At 35.8% G+C, this 12,404-nt stretch overlaps 1 protein-coding gene across 1 annotated transcript in view; it reads right to left on the reverse strand.

Annotated features, from left to right (window-relative positions):
* LOC106107756 (innexin inx1) overlaps positions 1 to 12,404 on the reverse strand; it is a 30,381-nt gene that overhangs the window by 4,439 nt on the left and 13,538 nt on the right. The window contains exons 3-5 of the mRNA XM_013288757.1: positions 9,913 to 10,020; positions 7,645 to 7,800; positions 176 to 333 (exon numbers count right to left, since the gene is read on the reverse strand). Coding sequence (XP_013144211.1) covers positions 176 to 333; positions 7,645 to 7,800; positions 9,913 to 10,020 — 422 coding nt within the window. The remainder of the gene's footprint in view (positions 1 to 175; positions 334 to 7,644; positions 7,801 to 9,912; positions 10,021 to 12,404) is intronic.

Here is a 12,404-nt window from a genome sequence, read left to right on the forward strand (position 1 = left end):
TTTTTATTTTCACGCGGACGGAGTCGCGAGCAATAGCTATATAATATAAAATGCCCAACGCGATTTACTCTGGGTGCTCGAGGCTAACTTAAGTAACGGGTGACTATGCTTTGATCAGTGATTTTAGCCCTTTGGGTTGACAGCTACCGATGTCTCTAAATCCTAATAAAATTACCTCTGTTCCTGCGGCATCTCGCTGCGGGACAGCACCCTGGTGCCGTATGAGAAGAACTCCCCGTTGAAGAAGCTGTCCATCATCCACATCTGCAGCACGATGTTCACCAGGCAGAGCAGTTCGCAGCCCCAGTACCGCAGCGCGTACAGCTTGTGCGTCTGTAAACCAGAAGTAAAACTAATAAAGAACAGTTTCGATAATTATAAGCAGCGGCTCAGTGAGTTTAAATTTTTAAGTAACCTTTACGAACCTGTCCCATTACTAGCTGATAGAGACTGAGATAGCTTAGACGTCACTGTCAGATAAGGGAACAAAATCGTATATTTCCATCACATATTTTACACTGGGTTGTTATCAGACAAATTTCAATTTAGTGGAACAGACCCTTAATCGATTATCAAAACCGATCACAAATAAACAAGTTCGTGTATCTTTTCCCTGTATTCAAGAATATAGAACAAAAATAAATCAATTAGGTATAATACTAGAATTTCCTTAGTTACTAAATGAGGCGCCGTATGGAATGCGGTTAAGCGTACCTTGACCTATGCGGATGTCCTGCGAGGAATGTCAGATAAATACTGTTATGTAATACATAACAAATGACGACCTACTCACACGCATTGTACAGGAAAAAGTGCAATATTCGTTATGAATGCAATTATAATATGCATAAAAAACACAATACAGTATGGGGATTTGATTGCTAAATTTAGTATTGGGATTCCTAAAATAGTTTGCGCTTATGTAGGTAGCGATTTTATTAATTTTATAGAGATTTTTTTTAGAGTAGGGGGCAAACGTGCGACACGAACACAGGGGTGGTCAACAACGCCCATGAACATCCGCAACACAGAGGAACTACAGATGCGTTGCCGACCTTTGAGGAAATTGTAGGCTCGCTTCTTGCAGGATCTTAAGTCGTATTTTAGTAACATTTATGTATACCATTAGCGTCATGTTAAAAATAGCACTAGACTTCAAAATTTACATTAAATCCGGTTTAAAATGTTTGCAGAACATAAACATCAAGTCTCAGTACTTATATGAATAATTACATCACTTTGACAAACTTTGCCTAGTTATGTATTTTAAAATTAAATACGAAAGATTAGGTTACAATGATTAAATAACAACTCAAATCTTACTAATCTTACTAATATTATAAATGTTAAAGTTTGGATGGATGGATGGATGTTTGTTTGAGTTCGTAGCTTAAACGGCTGAACGGATTTCGATAAAATATGGCATAGATGTAGAATATAGTCTGGAAGAACACATAGGCTATTCACTTTTGTTTTTTCCAATACCACGCAGACGGAGTCACGGGCGAAAACTAGTCATATAATAATTAGACACGAGACATAGAAGACGGATATAAATATATGAAAGGATCACACGACAAACATTAGATGCGATTGTAAAGCATGTCATCGAGACGGCATAATGGAGCCGCGTCACCGTGGGCGGTGTCGGACGACATCCGACAATGGACCTTTCATACGTAAACACGAGCCCCCGTATCACGTCGCCGATAACAAACAAACAAGCTCACATATCGACCACCTGCATCACGTATTCAAGGCTGAAGAGCTGGTCAGTTATCTAAAATTAAACTCGAGTTTACACTGTTACTTGTTTTGTAATAAAATGGTAATTTACTACTGACACAAAAAGACAATTTTTTAATGCTTTTAAGTAAATGTTACCACATCGTTTGCCAACTAAGAAATCTAAACTCAATGATCTGTAAAATATCATGCAATAATGCCCAATTTTTAAGAGTGGGCGCTTTGACTAAACTCGCACAAATGTTGTGCGATTGTCAATTATTTCGCGTCCCATTTTATTTAGTTGCACAACTAAAAATCGAGTAGTGTGCGCACCTCCATATAAGCTCATAGCGCGAATAAACAAATGTGGGATAGTTTAGTCAAAGGTGTGCCGCGCGCTCTATGCGTTTTACAAAGAGTTTTCAGGTAAGTGTAAGGTTCAAGATAAGCTTCACTAGGGTGACCACGTAATGATTATCCATACGGTAGGCAGTTGGTATTTTTAAAAATAAAGTATAGTAAGCAGACAGAAAATTCTAGAAACAAGAGATAAACGTTTGCAGAATCGATTGTGAAACAAATGCCATTGTGTATGCGAATTTGTTCCTTTACTGGGTGTTGTATAAACTCAAGGCGACTGTGAAATTTGAATTTCATGTTAATATTGAAATTGGTTGGATCACGCGTCAATCATTCATGTTATTCCATTATTCATTATTTAGAGCTACAAAGGTGTATTTTGAAATTGTAATCAAATGTTTGGATAATTTTATATTCATAAATTGATACATTCACAGTGGATCACGGAAGAGACATAGAAAGAGGAAAAAACTTTATGTGCGTCTCCTCCTCCGTCTAATAAGGGTAGGCAATACATCTGAAAATATGTATATCTATGGGCAACGGTCCCTTAGCTTTTAAAAATTGAAGGCGGGAACAAAATTTGTTTTTTTTTGTTCAAAGTAACATACATTATCTTAGCCACTTACTCCCACTTAGGTTACCTTAATGGTTTGTTAATCAGACAATTACTGTAGATTTTTGATACGAGCGTGGTATTAAGATATTTTTTTTTTATTTTTCTATTATTATTTTATTTGGATCATATATTAAATGGAAACTTATGGGGATGTTTTGTATCAACGTTATCCATAGCACATAAATATTTCTAACTTAAGAGTCACGTCAGAGTAAAGTGGTTGCTATTTTTGGTAAAATCCAATTAGGGGATATCTCGCTTCAAAGCTAATAATTAAGAGGGCGGATACTTAAGTTGTAATTTGAGATGTTTGAAGTTCTATTTTAAGATATACTAAGAAAAAATAGATTTATTTGAAAAATCTTACTAATGCCAAAGTTTGGATGGATGGATGTTTTTATTACGTTTAATAAATATCTGTAAATCAGTTCATCCGATCTCGATTTACCACAGAAATTGTATAGTCTTGAAGAAGACAGGCTAATTAAGAAGTTTGTTTTAATTCCGAACTGAAAGCCGCGGGCGAAAGCTAGTAAGTGAGATTTTAAAAAATCGATATATCATTCCATCCCTATGAAGATATTACGTAGTTCACTATAGTTATTTGTGAAGTTGCACCTTTGTTGTAACCCCATTAGAGCACACGACAGATGTCCTATTGTAACTGCACCTGGGCATTTTTTGTCCCTCCCCCGGGTAGGACTACGCTTTGCTTTGTATGGAATAAACCAATATGGCAGATGCTTCCAGTTTTAGATTAAAAAACTTGATAACAGATGTCGCTACTTGGATTTGACAATATGCTCTTGACGAACTAAAATTGTACTGAATTTTTAACACAATTTATTTAGATAACTACGAAGTATAGAGAAGAACGTTATAATTGTAGCGTAAGTAATTTTTGTATAAAGATAAAAAAGCATTAATTAGTCATACTTAAAATCCTATGTCGTTGACTTTTAAGTAAAATAAAAATTAGTCATCTGTCTTGTCTGATTCACTTAATAAATATGCAAATTTCAATTCCCGGGAAAGGCAACTCTGAGTAACAAATACTTCCTTTGCCTCCTAATTCCAAATGACCTTCAAAAACAAATTGACAAAGAGATTTGAACTCTAATCTGAAATGTTTAAAGCTTATATTTTAAGTAGCATTTAAAACAATGGCAAAAATGTGTAATTTCTTTTTGACCGAGGACTTGTAAATTGACACCTTTTTACTCCGTGCTCTATAAAAAGCATTGACGGGGCTTCAATAACAGATGGCGGTAGCAGTCTCTAATATTGCTGATACCCAGAATGTATTGCCGGGTTGGTTTACATCGAGTGTTTCAAGTTAAAATGTAAGTTGATAACATAAATGGCTTTAATACTTGAATTATCCATTTGATATGAGAGATAAACAATATTAACATATCTGTGTAATAATTACGGGACAATTTAACGCAAACTAATTATTTCTAGTACATACAAAACAAGGTTTTTTCATTGGCATCTAGTGTAACGGTACATTATGTGACTGACAGCTGACAGTACCGTTAGTCGACAACAAAAACTGGTGGGCAAAGAGCCGGTTAAGGTACAGTCGCGAACAAAAACTATAGACCAATTATTTTTAACCTATATTAAAACTATTTTTAAACGCGTATTGCATAGTTTTATTTAATTAGAGGCCTAATTTTAGTTCCTTTACTTTTGCGCCCTTTTCTTAAAAGGAAAGGATGGGAAGGAAAAGTGGATTTGACGGTGGAGGTGACGCATAGGAAGGGGAAATGTCCTCTTTGTGTGCGTCTTCTCCTCCGTCAATTAAGAGTAGACAACACATCTGCAATCCGCAGCTGCGGATGTTTATGGGCAGCGGTCGCTTTCCATTTCGGTGGATTCAGGTGGCCGCTTGCTCGTTTGCCACCTTATTATTATGAAGAAAAAAAACAGAAATTATATTTTCTAAGGATTTATCTTTGGAAATTATCTACAAGTACTATCCGAATAAATTCAACCTAAATACAATGTACATTTCACAACAAAAACCAATATCTACAGTTTTTAAAAGTGTAACTACGAACTTGCTTGCCACACTTCAGTTCAGTTCACTTCGTTCCATTAGAGTGAACGCTCCCATTCACTGAGCGCCTGAATGAGATGCAGGTCACAGGCAAACATGTCACGGTTCACATGTTTTATGAAATAACACGTGGATTTATTTACAAAGGGGACTCAAGAATCCTACAAAACTATCGGTTTGACATATTTTAAAATATAATTTTACGTGGATTTTACATCAAAGACAATATGATATATTAATCTTTTAAAAGTAGAGACAAGAATGTTACAAACTTCAAGGTGAATTATTACTGCATAGACAAAACAAGTTTAGTAAATATATTTAAACACATTTTAATAGAACAAAGGCTTGTTAACGGCTGGAGGAAGGAGAGGGGGTGTACGAAAGCTCGATCGCGCGTGGCTCTAAAGCCTGGATTAAGCCGGCTTCAGACGTCGCGACTGCCTAAGTTGATACGCCAGGGGTTTCCTTGCTAGTTGATAAAAATGGATAGCTGAATATATTTCTTTAAATGCTGAATGTATCTTAATTTTAACGAGCTCTTTGTGATCTTTTAATTCTTTTTGTACAATATTCTGTAGATTTAAATTTAAAGTTATGTTTAAGCAACAAGTTTAGTGAAATTTCCATTTATATAAAAAAATTATTTATCTATTCTACAAATCAATTGATATTTTTAAATAGATTATATTACCGCAACCCAGCTTTTGTACATGTTGTAAAAATGCAATATTGTCCACACATGTATTAATTTCCTTTAAAAAGGTGAAACCTTGTACACACCCTCGCCCCTAATCCTTGGTAACAAATCAATAAATTCAGGAAAGGCCGGTCGTCAAGTTTCCCGCGCTTTCCCGAACCGGATCCACACCTTGTTCCACAAAAAACCTAATATATCCTTCCCGTACCTTCCTTATAGGTTAGCGTGGGACAAGTTTATTCAGGTGTTCTAAACTTTGTGACTGCAAAGTTGCTATTTTTAACCATTTTTATTTCACGGGTAAAATATCGAATATACTATTATAATAATACAAGTGGGTGTAAAAATAATTAAATTAGTAAAGCTCGTAACTAATGTAAGCTAAGTGTAAAGATTCATAAAAACTAACTTATTTTTGTCACTAATTTACTTTATTTTTTATTTAATGTCACAATGATAACGTTAACTATCAGAACATAATAGGCTTTTACTTTTACTAAAGATAGCTAGCCAATGCGGGCCATCAGTTGTCAGCCCCTGGAACCAATAGAAAGGTCGATGTACAGGAAATCACGGCGCAAGTTACACAACAGATTGCCCAATGATAACCGTCTACTTCGACGTTCCTTGGTCGACGACCGCGCACAATAAGTGCCTCGCAATCACCATCGGGCGAATTTTTTGTTACCACGCTTCATTGAAAGCACGGTACAAAAACTATGATCTCTAATCTTACTTCGTATTAAAGACATTTAATTCCCAGAACTAAAGACGTAAATGCAATAATCTCAAACTTGTATAATTGCCTACAACACTGGAGTATATCTAGGAGAACACTGGAGTGTGTCTAGGCCGTAGTCAACCACGCTGGTCCAGTGCGGGTTGGTTGACTTCACACATATCTTTGAATTTCTACGCCGATATGTGCAGGTTGCATCACGATGTTTTCCTTCACCGTAAGAACGTCGGGTAAATTATGTACATATGAAAATTCGAAAAATCGAAAATCACATTGGTACATGCCGGGATTCGAACCCAAGACCTGTAGATTACAAGTCAAGTGTTTAAACGACTGAGCCACCGACGCTCCGTGTGAGTTTGTTCGCGTTCCTTCCTTCCAACTTCTGCCTACATTACTACACGCTGTACTATCGAGTTTAACTGGCAATGAAAGCTCATACACATACATTACACAAGCATTGAACCCACGGTTGCATTAAGAAGCTAAACACGCACACAACACCGGCCTCAGCCACTTGGTATGCGCAAATCACATTGTTCTGGTAACACGCAGACTGCCTACAATCGCCATTTGAATAGTTCGTGGTTGAACGGGTATGTGACCTTGATTCCAGGGATTGATATTGCCGTACATGATATCAATGCATCTTACTAATATTATAAACTGGATTTCGCCCGCGACTCCGTCCGCGTGGAATTAAAAAAGAAACAAATGTAAATAGACTATATGTTCTTCCAGACTATGTTTGTTTAATTTCATCGAAATCCATTCAGCTGTTTAGGCTACAAACTCTAACAAACATCCAGCCATCCATCTAAACTTTCGCATTTATATTAGTAAGATGAGAAAGTTTAGACGGATGGATGTTTGTTACGTTTGTAGCCTAAGTGGCTCAACGGATCTCGATGAAATTTGGCATAGTAGATAGTCTAGAAGAACACATAGGCTACTTTCTTTGTTTTTTTTTTTAATTTGGCGCGGACGGATTCACGGGCGATAGCTAGTGTACTATAAAGATGGTCCTTATAGCTTTGTTATTGCATTAATATTGACAAAATTATTTCCTAATATCATTTTTGTTTTCTAGTTTGAAAGCGCACATCGTAAGCAAACCAGACTTTATTTGGCTTCACCGACCCTCATTTGTTTTAGCGTAGCTGTCGTCGTTTTTGTCTACAAAAGTATACTTACACAATGAATGTTTACAATTGAGGCTAATAGTAGCAGGAAATTGCACCAATTTGGACTATTTGTCAGAAAATATTAAGTTCACAAATAATTTGTTTCTAATACTGGTGACGTTTTTGTCAAAATATTAAATCCTTGGTTCTATTCCTTAATAGGTTTAAACAAGTGAATGAATTTGTCAACTAGTTCACTAGTTAACCGAGAATGAATGACTATTAGCCTGTATGAATGGAATCACTCACCCGTTCATGTCTGATTAGGTAACCAATGATGGCGTCTTTCTTCTTCTCCTTTTCGTTCTGGTCGCAGATACCGATGTTGAGACCCATCACGATGGTCCGCAGGAGACCGCCCTCGAACGCGTCCCATAGGAACTTCGGTGTGTAACACATTAGAGCCTAGAGACATACATAAAAATGTACAATTGTGCACAAAAGCTGAACAAGTATAGTCGGGGAACCTCGCGGTATTCCATCTTAAAACTCTACAACGTTTATAAATGTATTTATACAAAAAAAATCGGTAAATGATACAAGGCTAGTTTTTAATATTGTCCCTTCGTTTGCACTCACTGCTATCTAATAGAAAGAGGCGGAGTTTGTATCGTTGCAATGAAAAAGGCAATTTTTGCAGAAGTGCAATACCGCGTATTTCAGCGACTGTACAAGTCCAATCTAATGTTTGCTATTTTTTTACTAATGTATTCTCTTAAGATACTGGTTGTTGTTCGAGACTTTGTTCGTGCGGGATTAAAAAAAATCGACTTATAAATGCAGCCTGTTAGTGACAACGTAGGTTTTTTAATGGTAAAAGAATATTTGACATCGGTTCAGTATAATCAAAGCCGTGCAAACAAACAATTCTTTCGTTTTTTTAAATATTACCATAGATATAGGTCATAAAAATACAGACGAATTAATAACCTCCTTGTTTACGGAAGTCGGTTAAGACTTTTCTTAACTAGTTTACGAGTATAAAGATCCGTTACTTGTCGAGACTAGTAAATTAAGTCTACGGATACATACGCGTTATTTTTGACAAATTATCACGACACTGAAAGTTCATCGACACAATGACCTGCTTGTTATAAAACAAGTTCGATTCTGCAGAAATATTGAGATATAATATAAGGCTACTCGATCATAGACAGATTTTCTTAAACAAATGCGAGTATAAACGTCACTTAATGCGGTTGGATGAATGTTTACGTGGCATGTGCCCACGTGACGTCATACTCTCGTCTCACTGGGTCGTCTCGTTGGCGTCAAATGTGACGTCACAGCGTTCACCGTTACACGCCCCCGTAGTGTCGCGATACGTAAACTTATTTTGTCGTGACTCTCGAGTTATAGCTATTTTATTAGCTGTTATATTAATAAATAATGTTATAAAGACTGTTTATTCTTTTTGTTATTGTATTTGTTAAAGTTAGTTAACACTTTATTGATCTCTTTTGACACTTAATAAACTAGCTGTTCCCGTGCGGCTTCATCCGCATGTAATTATAATGATTTTATTTTATTGTTTACATTTGTCAAATTATCAATAGCAAATGTGAAAATGACATGACATGATGACAAACCATGGCAACCTTGCTTCCATGATGTTGGCAGCAACTTATGGTCTCTTTCTCACATTAAGGTTTTTATCTAAAATATTTACCTCCTAAGTTTAATAGCGTGAAAACATATAGCCTAAAGCGTGACGTAAGTGTAGGGCTTCTTATTAAAAAAATAATTATTCAAAAATATGCTGTAATTGCTGACATCTTAGGCAACAAAGAAGTGTGTGTTTACGTTTTATTATAATTGTTTTGATATTGATAGTAACTATAGATAATAATGGGAGATTGGACGCTAAGGGATAATGTTTTAGACGCTTATTTAGATGAATTTGGCAATGAATTAGCAAATTATTCTTATTTAAATTGTAACTTTTATTAAAATTTAACTATTGATGCTCGTCACGCCCTTATAAATGTTAATACAAAATATTGTCACGTACTAAACTTGCTTAGATCACCATGAAGATAACCGTTGTGTTTATGCAAACGTGATTTTTTTCTTAAAGTATGTTAAGTAACAAAGAAGTATAAACACTTCCTGGTCCTACAAACAGCAAGCCATTTCGTAGATTATTTAGATAATTAAATATTCATTAAGTTGTTTGTGAACATGAACATTTTTATAAATCTCATTAAGAACTAGTTAACAATATGAAAATAGGTACAGTCGTGTACATCCGCGGTGATGCACTTACAGAAAAATTGTCTTGTTTCTTGAAACGTAACAAATCACGTCTTTTACAAAAACAACGAGTTGCGTAACTGAATAACAATAATAACTAAAACCATACTGACCCAAATTCTTTAATAAAAAAAAATAAAGCTGCATCTTGTTGGTTATTATTCCGCGTCGTCTCGATGCATAGAAACGATTCAAACGATTGTATTAATAAGGGTCACCGTCATATTCCCCGACTGTACTTACTATTATAAACATTATGATTACCTGGAAGAATAGAACGAAGCACACCCATTGGTAATAAGTGTAATACTTCTTCTCCTGTGTGCTGTCGTACTCGTTTGCAATACCAGGGTGCGCCACCGCTTTGCCCACCTGTGGAACATACAGGTAATTATTGATAATCTTCTATCTATGGTAAATGTTTCTATCTAGAAGATAATGTATTTGCGTTGCAGATAACGAAAATCGCATTTAAATTTTTTTGTCTGTGTGCCTGTCTGCAAGCCGCGTTTGTTCCGGGTAATCTCCGAAACGGCGGGATGTCTACCGGACTTTCACTGCAGATTAGCTGACATAGACAGGTATATTATAGGCTACTTTTTTATGTTTATATTGCGTGGACGAAGTCGCGGGCAACAGCTAGTAGTTAATATAGACCTCAATTGACACATCACTATTAAAATTATGAACGCGGTCTAACAAATTCTGCAATAACAGAAATACACTTGACAGTAAAACAGGGCAGTAGGTATCCCAGCTCCTGACACGTGCCAGATATTGGCACAATTTTCACACATGGTCAAATTAGTCCACTCGATCTAACTTGCACGTAGCTATTACAAAAACAAATATTTTGCTAGCTACCTGGCATTCAAGTATGCCAGCTACTTGTATGTCTATATCCTTCCTGTGATATCAAAAACAAACACAAATGATTAAGAAGAATATGGTAAAGATCACGTCAAAGATCAGCGACCTAATTACCAACCACCGAGGTCGGACCTCCCGCGGTCCACACGTGTTAAACACATTGCTCACTGCACTAAGGACTCCAAATTTTAGCAGATGGGGACTTGGGTTTTGCTTTTTATCACATGTGTAAAATAGCCCATCATGGTCAACATACCATGTAGATTTTATGTAGATTATGAAATAGAAAAAAAAATGTTGAAGTGTTGTAAAAAAAATCCGATTCAGAATTTGGATATTTCTATAAATGTAAATAAATTGCCGTTTAAATAAAAGTGAAAATGCTTTAATTTATACTTTAACCTCGTTCCCGTTCTTCATTGGAGACATTTTAAAATTGCACAGCACTTTAGAGCACTCGTGAGATATCCTCGCTGAAGTAGCACTCGAGATAAAAACCCCAGCTTTATGAGGGGTTGATTTTAAACACGAGAACTATAAAGGATCGCTTAAAAAATGAACTCTTGAAATATCGGATGGTATAATTTATAGGAATTAGTTGGGCATAGTCCTTTCTCTTGTTTATAAGACTGTCTTCTAGTTTAACATTAACACTTCAATAATGATAATGAACAACATAACTTGAAGCAAGTTATTTTAATTCGTTTACCGGATTGACCAACCGAGAGATCTGAACTTGTTAACTTTCCCTGACAACCGACAAAGTTTCTGATTACGTAATCTCGTTATAGGTAATTGACAGAGTTATTTAAACAAACGTAAATACAAAATTACGAAGATGCCACAGTTCCATTGAACTCCATAATCTCAGTAACCGCAGTACTCTGTATTAATACGTAACAAGGACAAAGTGACATCACAGCTTGACTAATTTATTAAACAGTTATGACAAAGCGGAAGATCTCGGAATCGTCCATAAGTCACACGTTCCTGCTGACAAATCAGCTGCTTCATTCATTGCAAAGTGCATCAAATAGCATGAATCATAAGGAAATAGTTTTATTATTCTAGTCGCGACGACAGAGAGCTGAAAGCAAGTTAAAGTATTAACGAAGACAAAATAAAGACTGATTCGACATAAAGATAACAGAAAAAAGATATCGACGGTAGTGTCAAACTATTTATCTATTTCTATGAAACTTTAGATGAAAAATTAGATGACGATATTCCAGACACGAAATTATTAAAAGCCAATATGGAAGAAAGAATCATGCGATATTAAGGAAGGAAAGTTACCTAAGTGGTCCAGGATACATTGTCAGGCGAGTGAAAAACATGTCCTAATGAGGACGAAATCAGAACAGGTCATTGCAGACAACCGATGTACTCGTAATTATATGAGTCAGCGACACGCCGACTTGATTTCCTCAACAAGTGAACGAGGACAGGGTTGTCAGTTTACACTTTTGAAATTATTACATTTTTAAATAAAAGACTACACAAACTGTAAATCAAAATTAAGGATTCTATTCCTAATACTTCTTAGTAAATTACAATGAAACTTTTTGAAGACGTTAATATGAAAATGTAAAATGCTTCACTGTTCCACAAACACAATTTTATGGGGCTCTTCCTCCTGTGGTGGAAACTTTAACCTTTCTTATTTGAAATCATGATAATTATATATGATATATATACTCAAGATAAATGCTTTTTCTTAATAATAGGAACCAGAAAAAGAAATTACTATAACTGATGTATTACATACGATATAAAAAATTCTGTAACCGAAATAATTCAAGTGACAGCCCTGATACACGTGAATAAAACAGTGAAGCATTCATACGAGCGAAATGCAAAATTAAGCGAGCGTTCGCACGGACGCG

The sequence above is a fragment of the Papilio polytes genome, unplaced genomic scaffold, assembly GCF_000836215.1.
Source record: "Papilio polytes unplaced genomic scaffold, Ppol_1.0 DF821845.1, whole genome shotgun sequence".
NCBI classification, from domain to species: Eukaryota; Metazoa; Arthropoda; class Insecta; order Lepidoptera; family Papilionidae; genus Papilio; species Papilio polytes.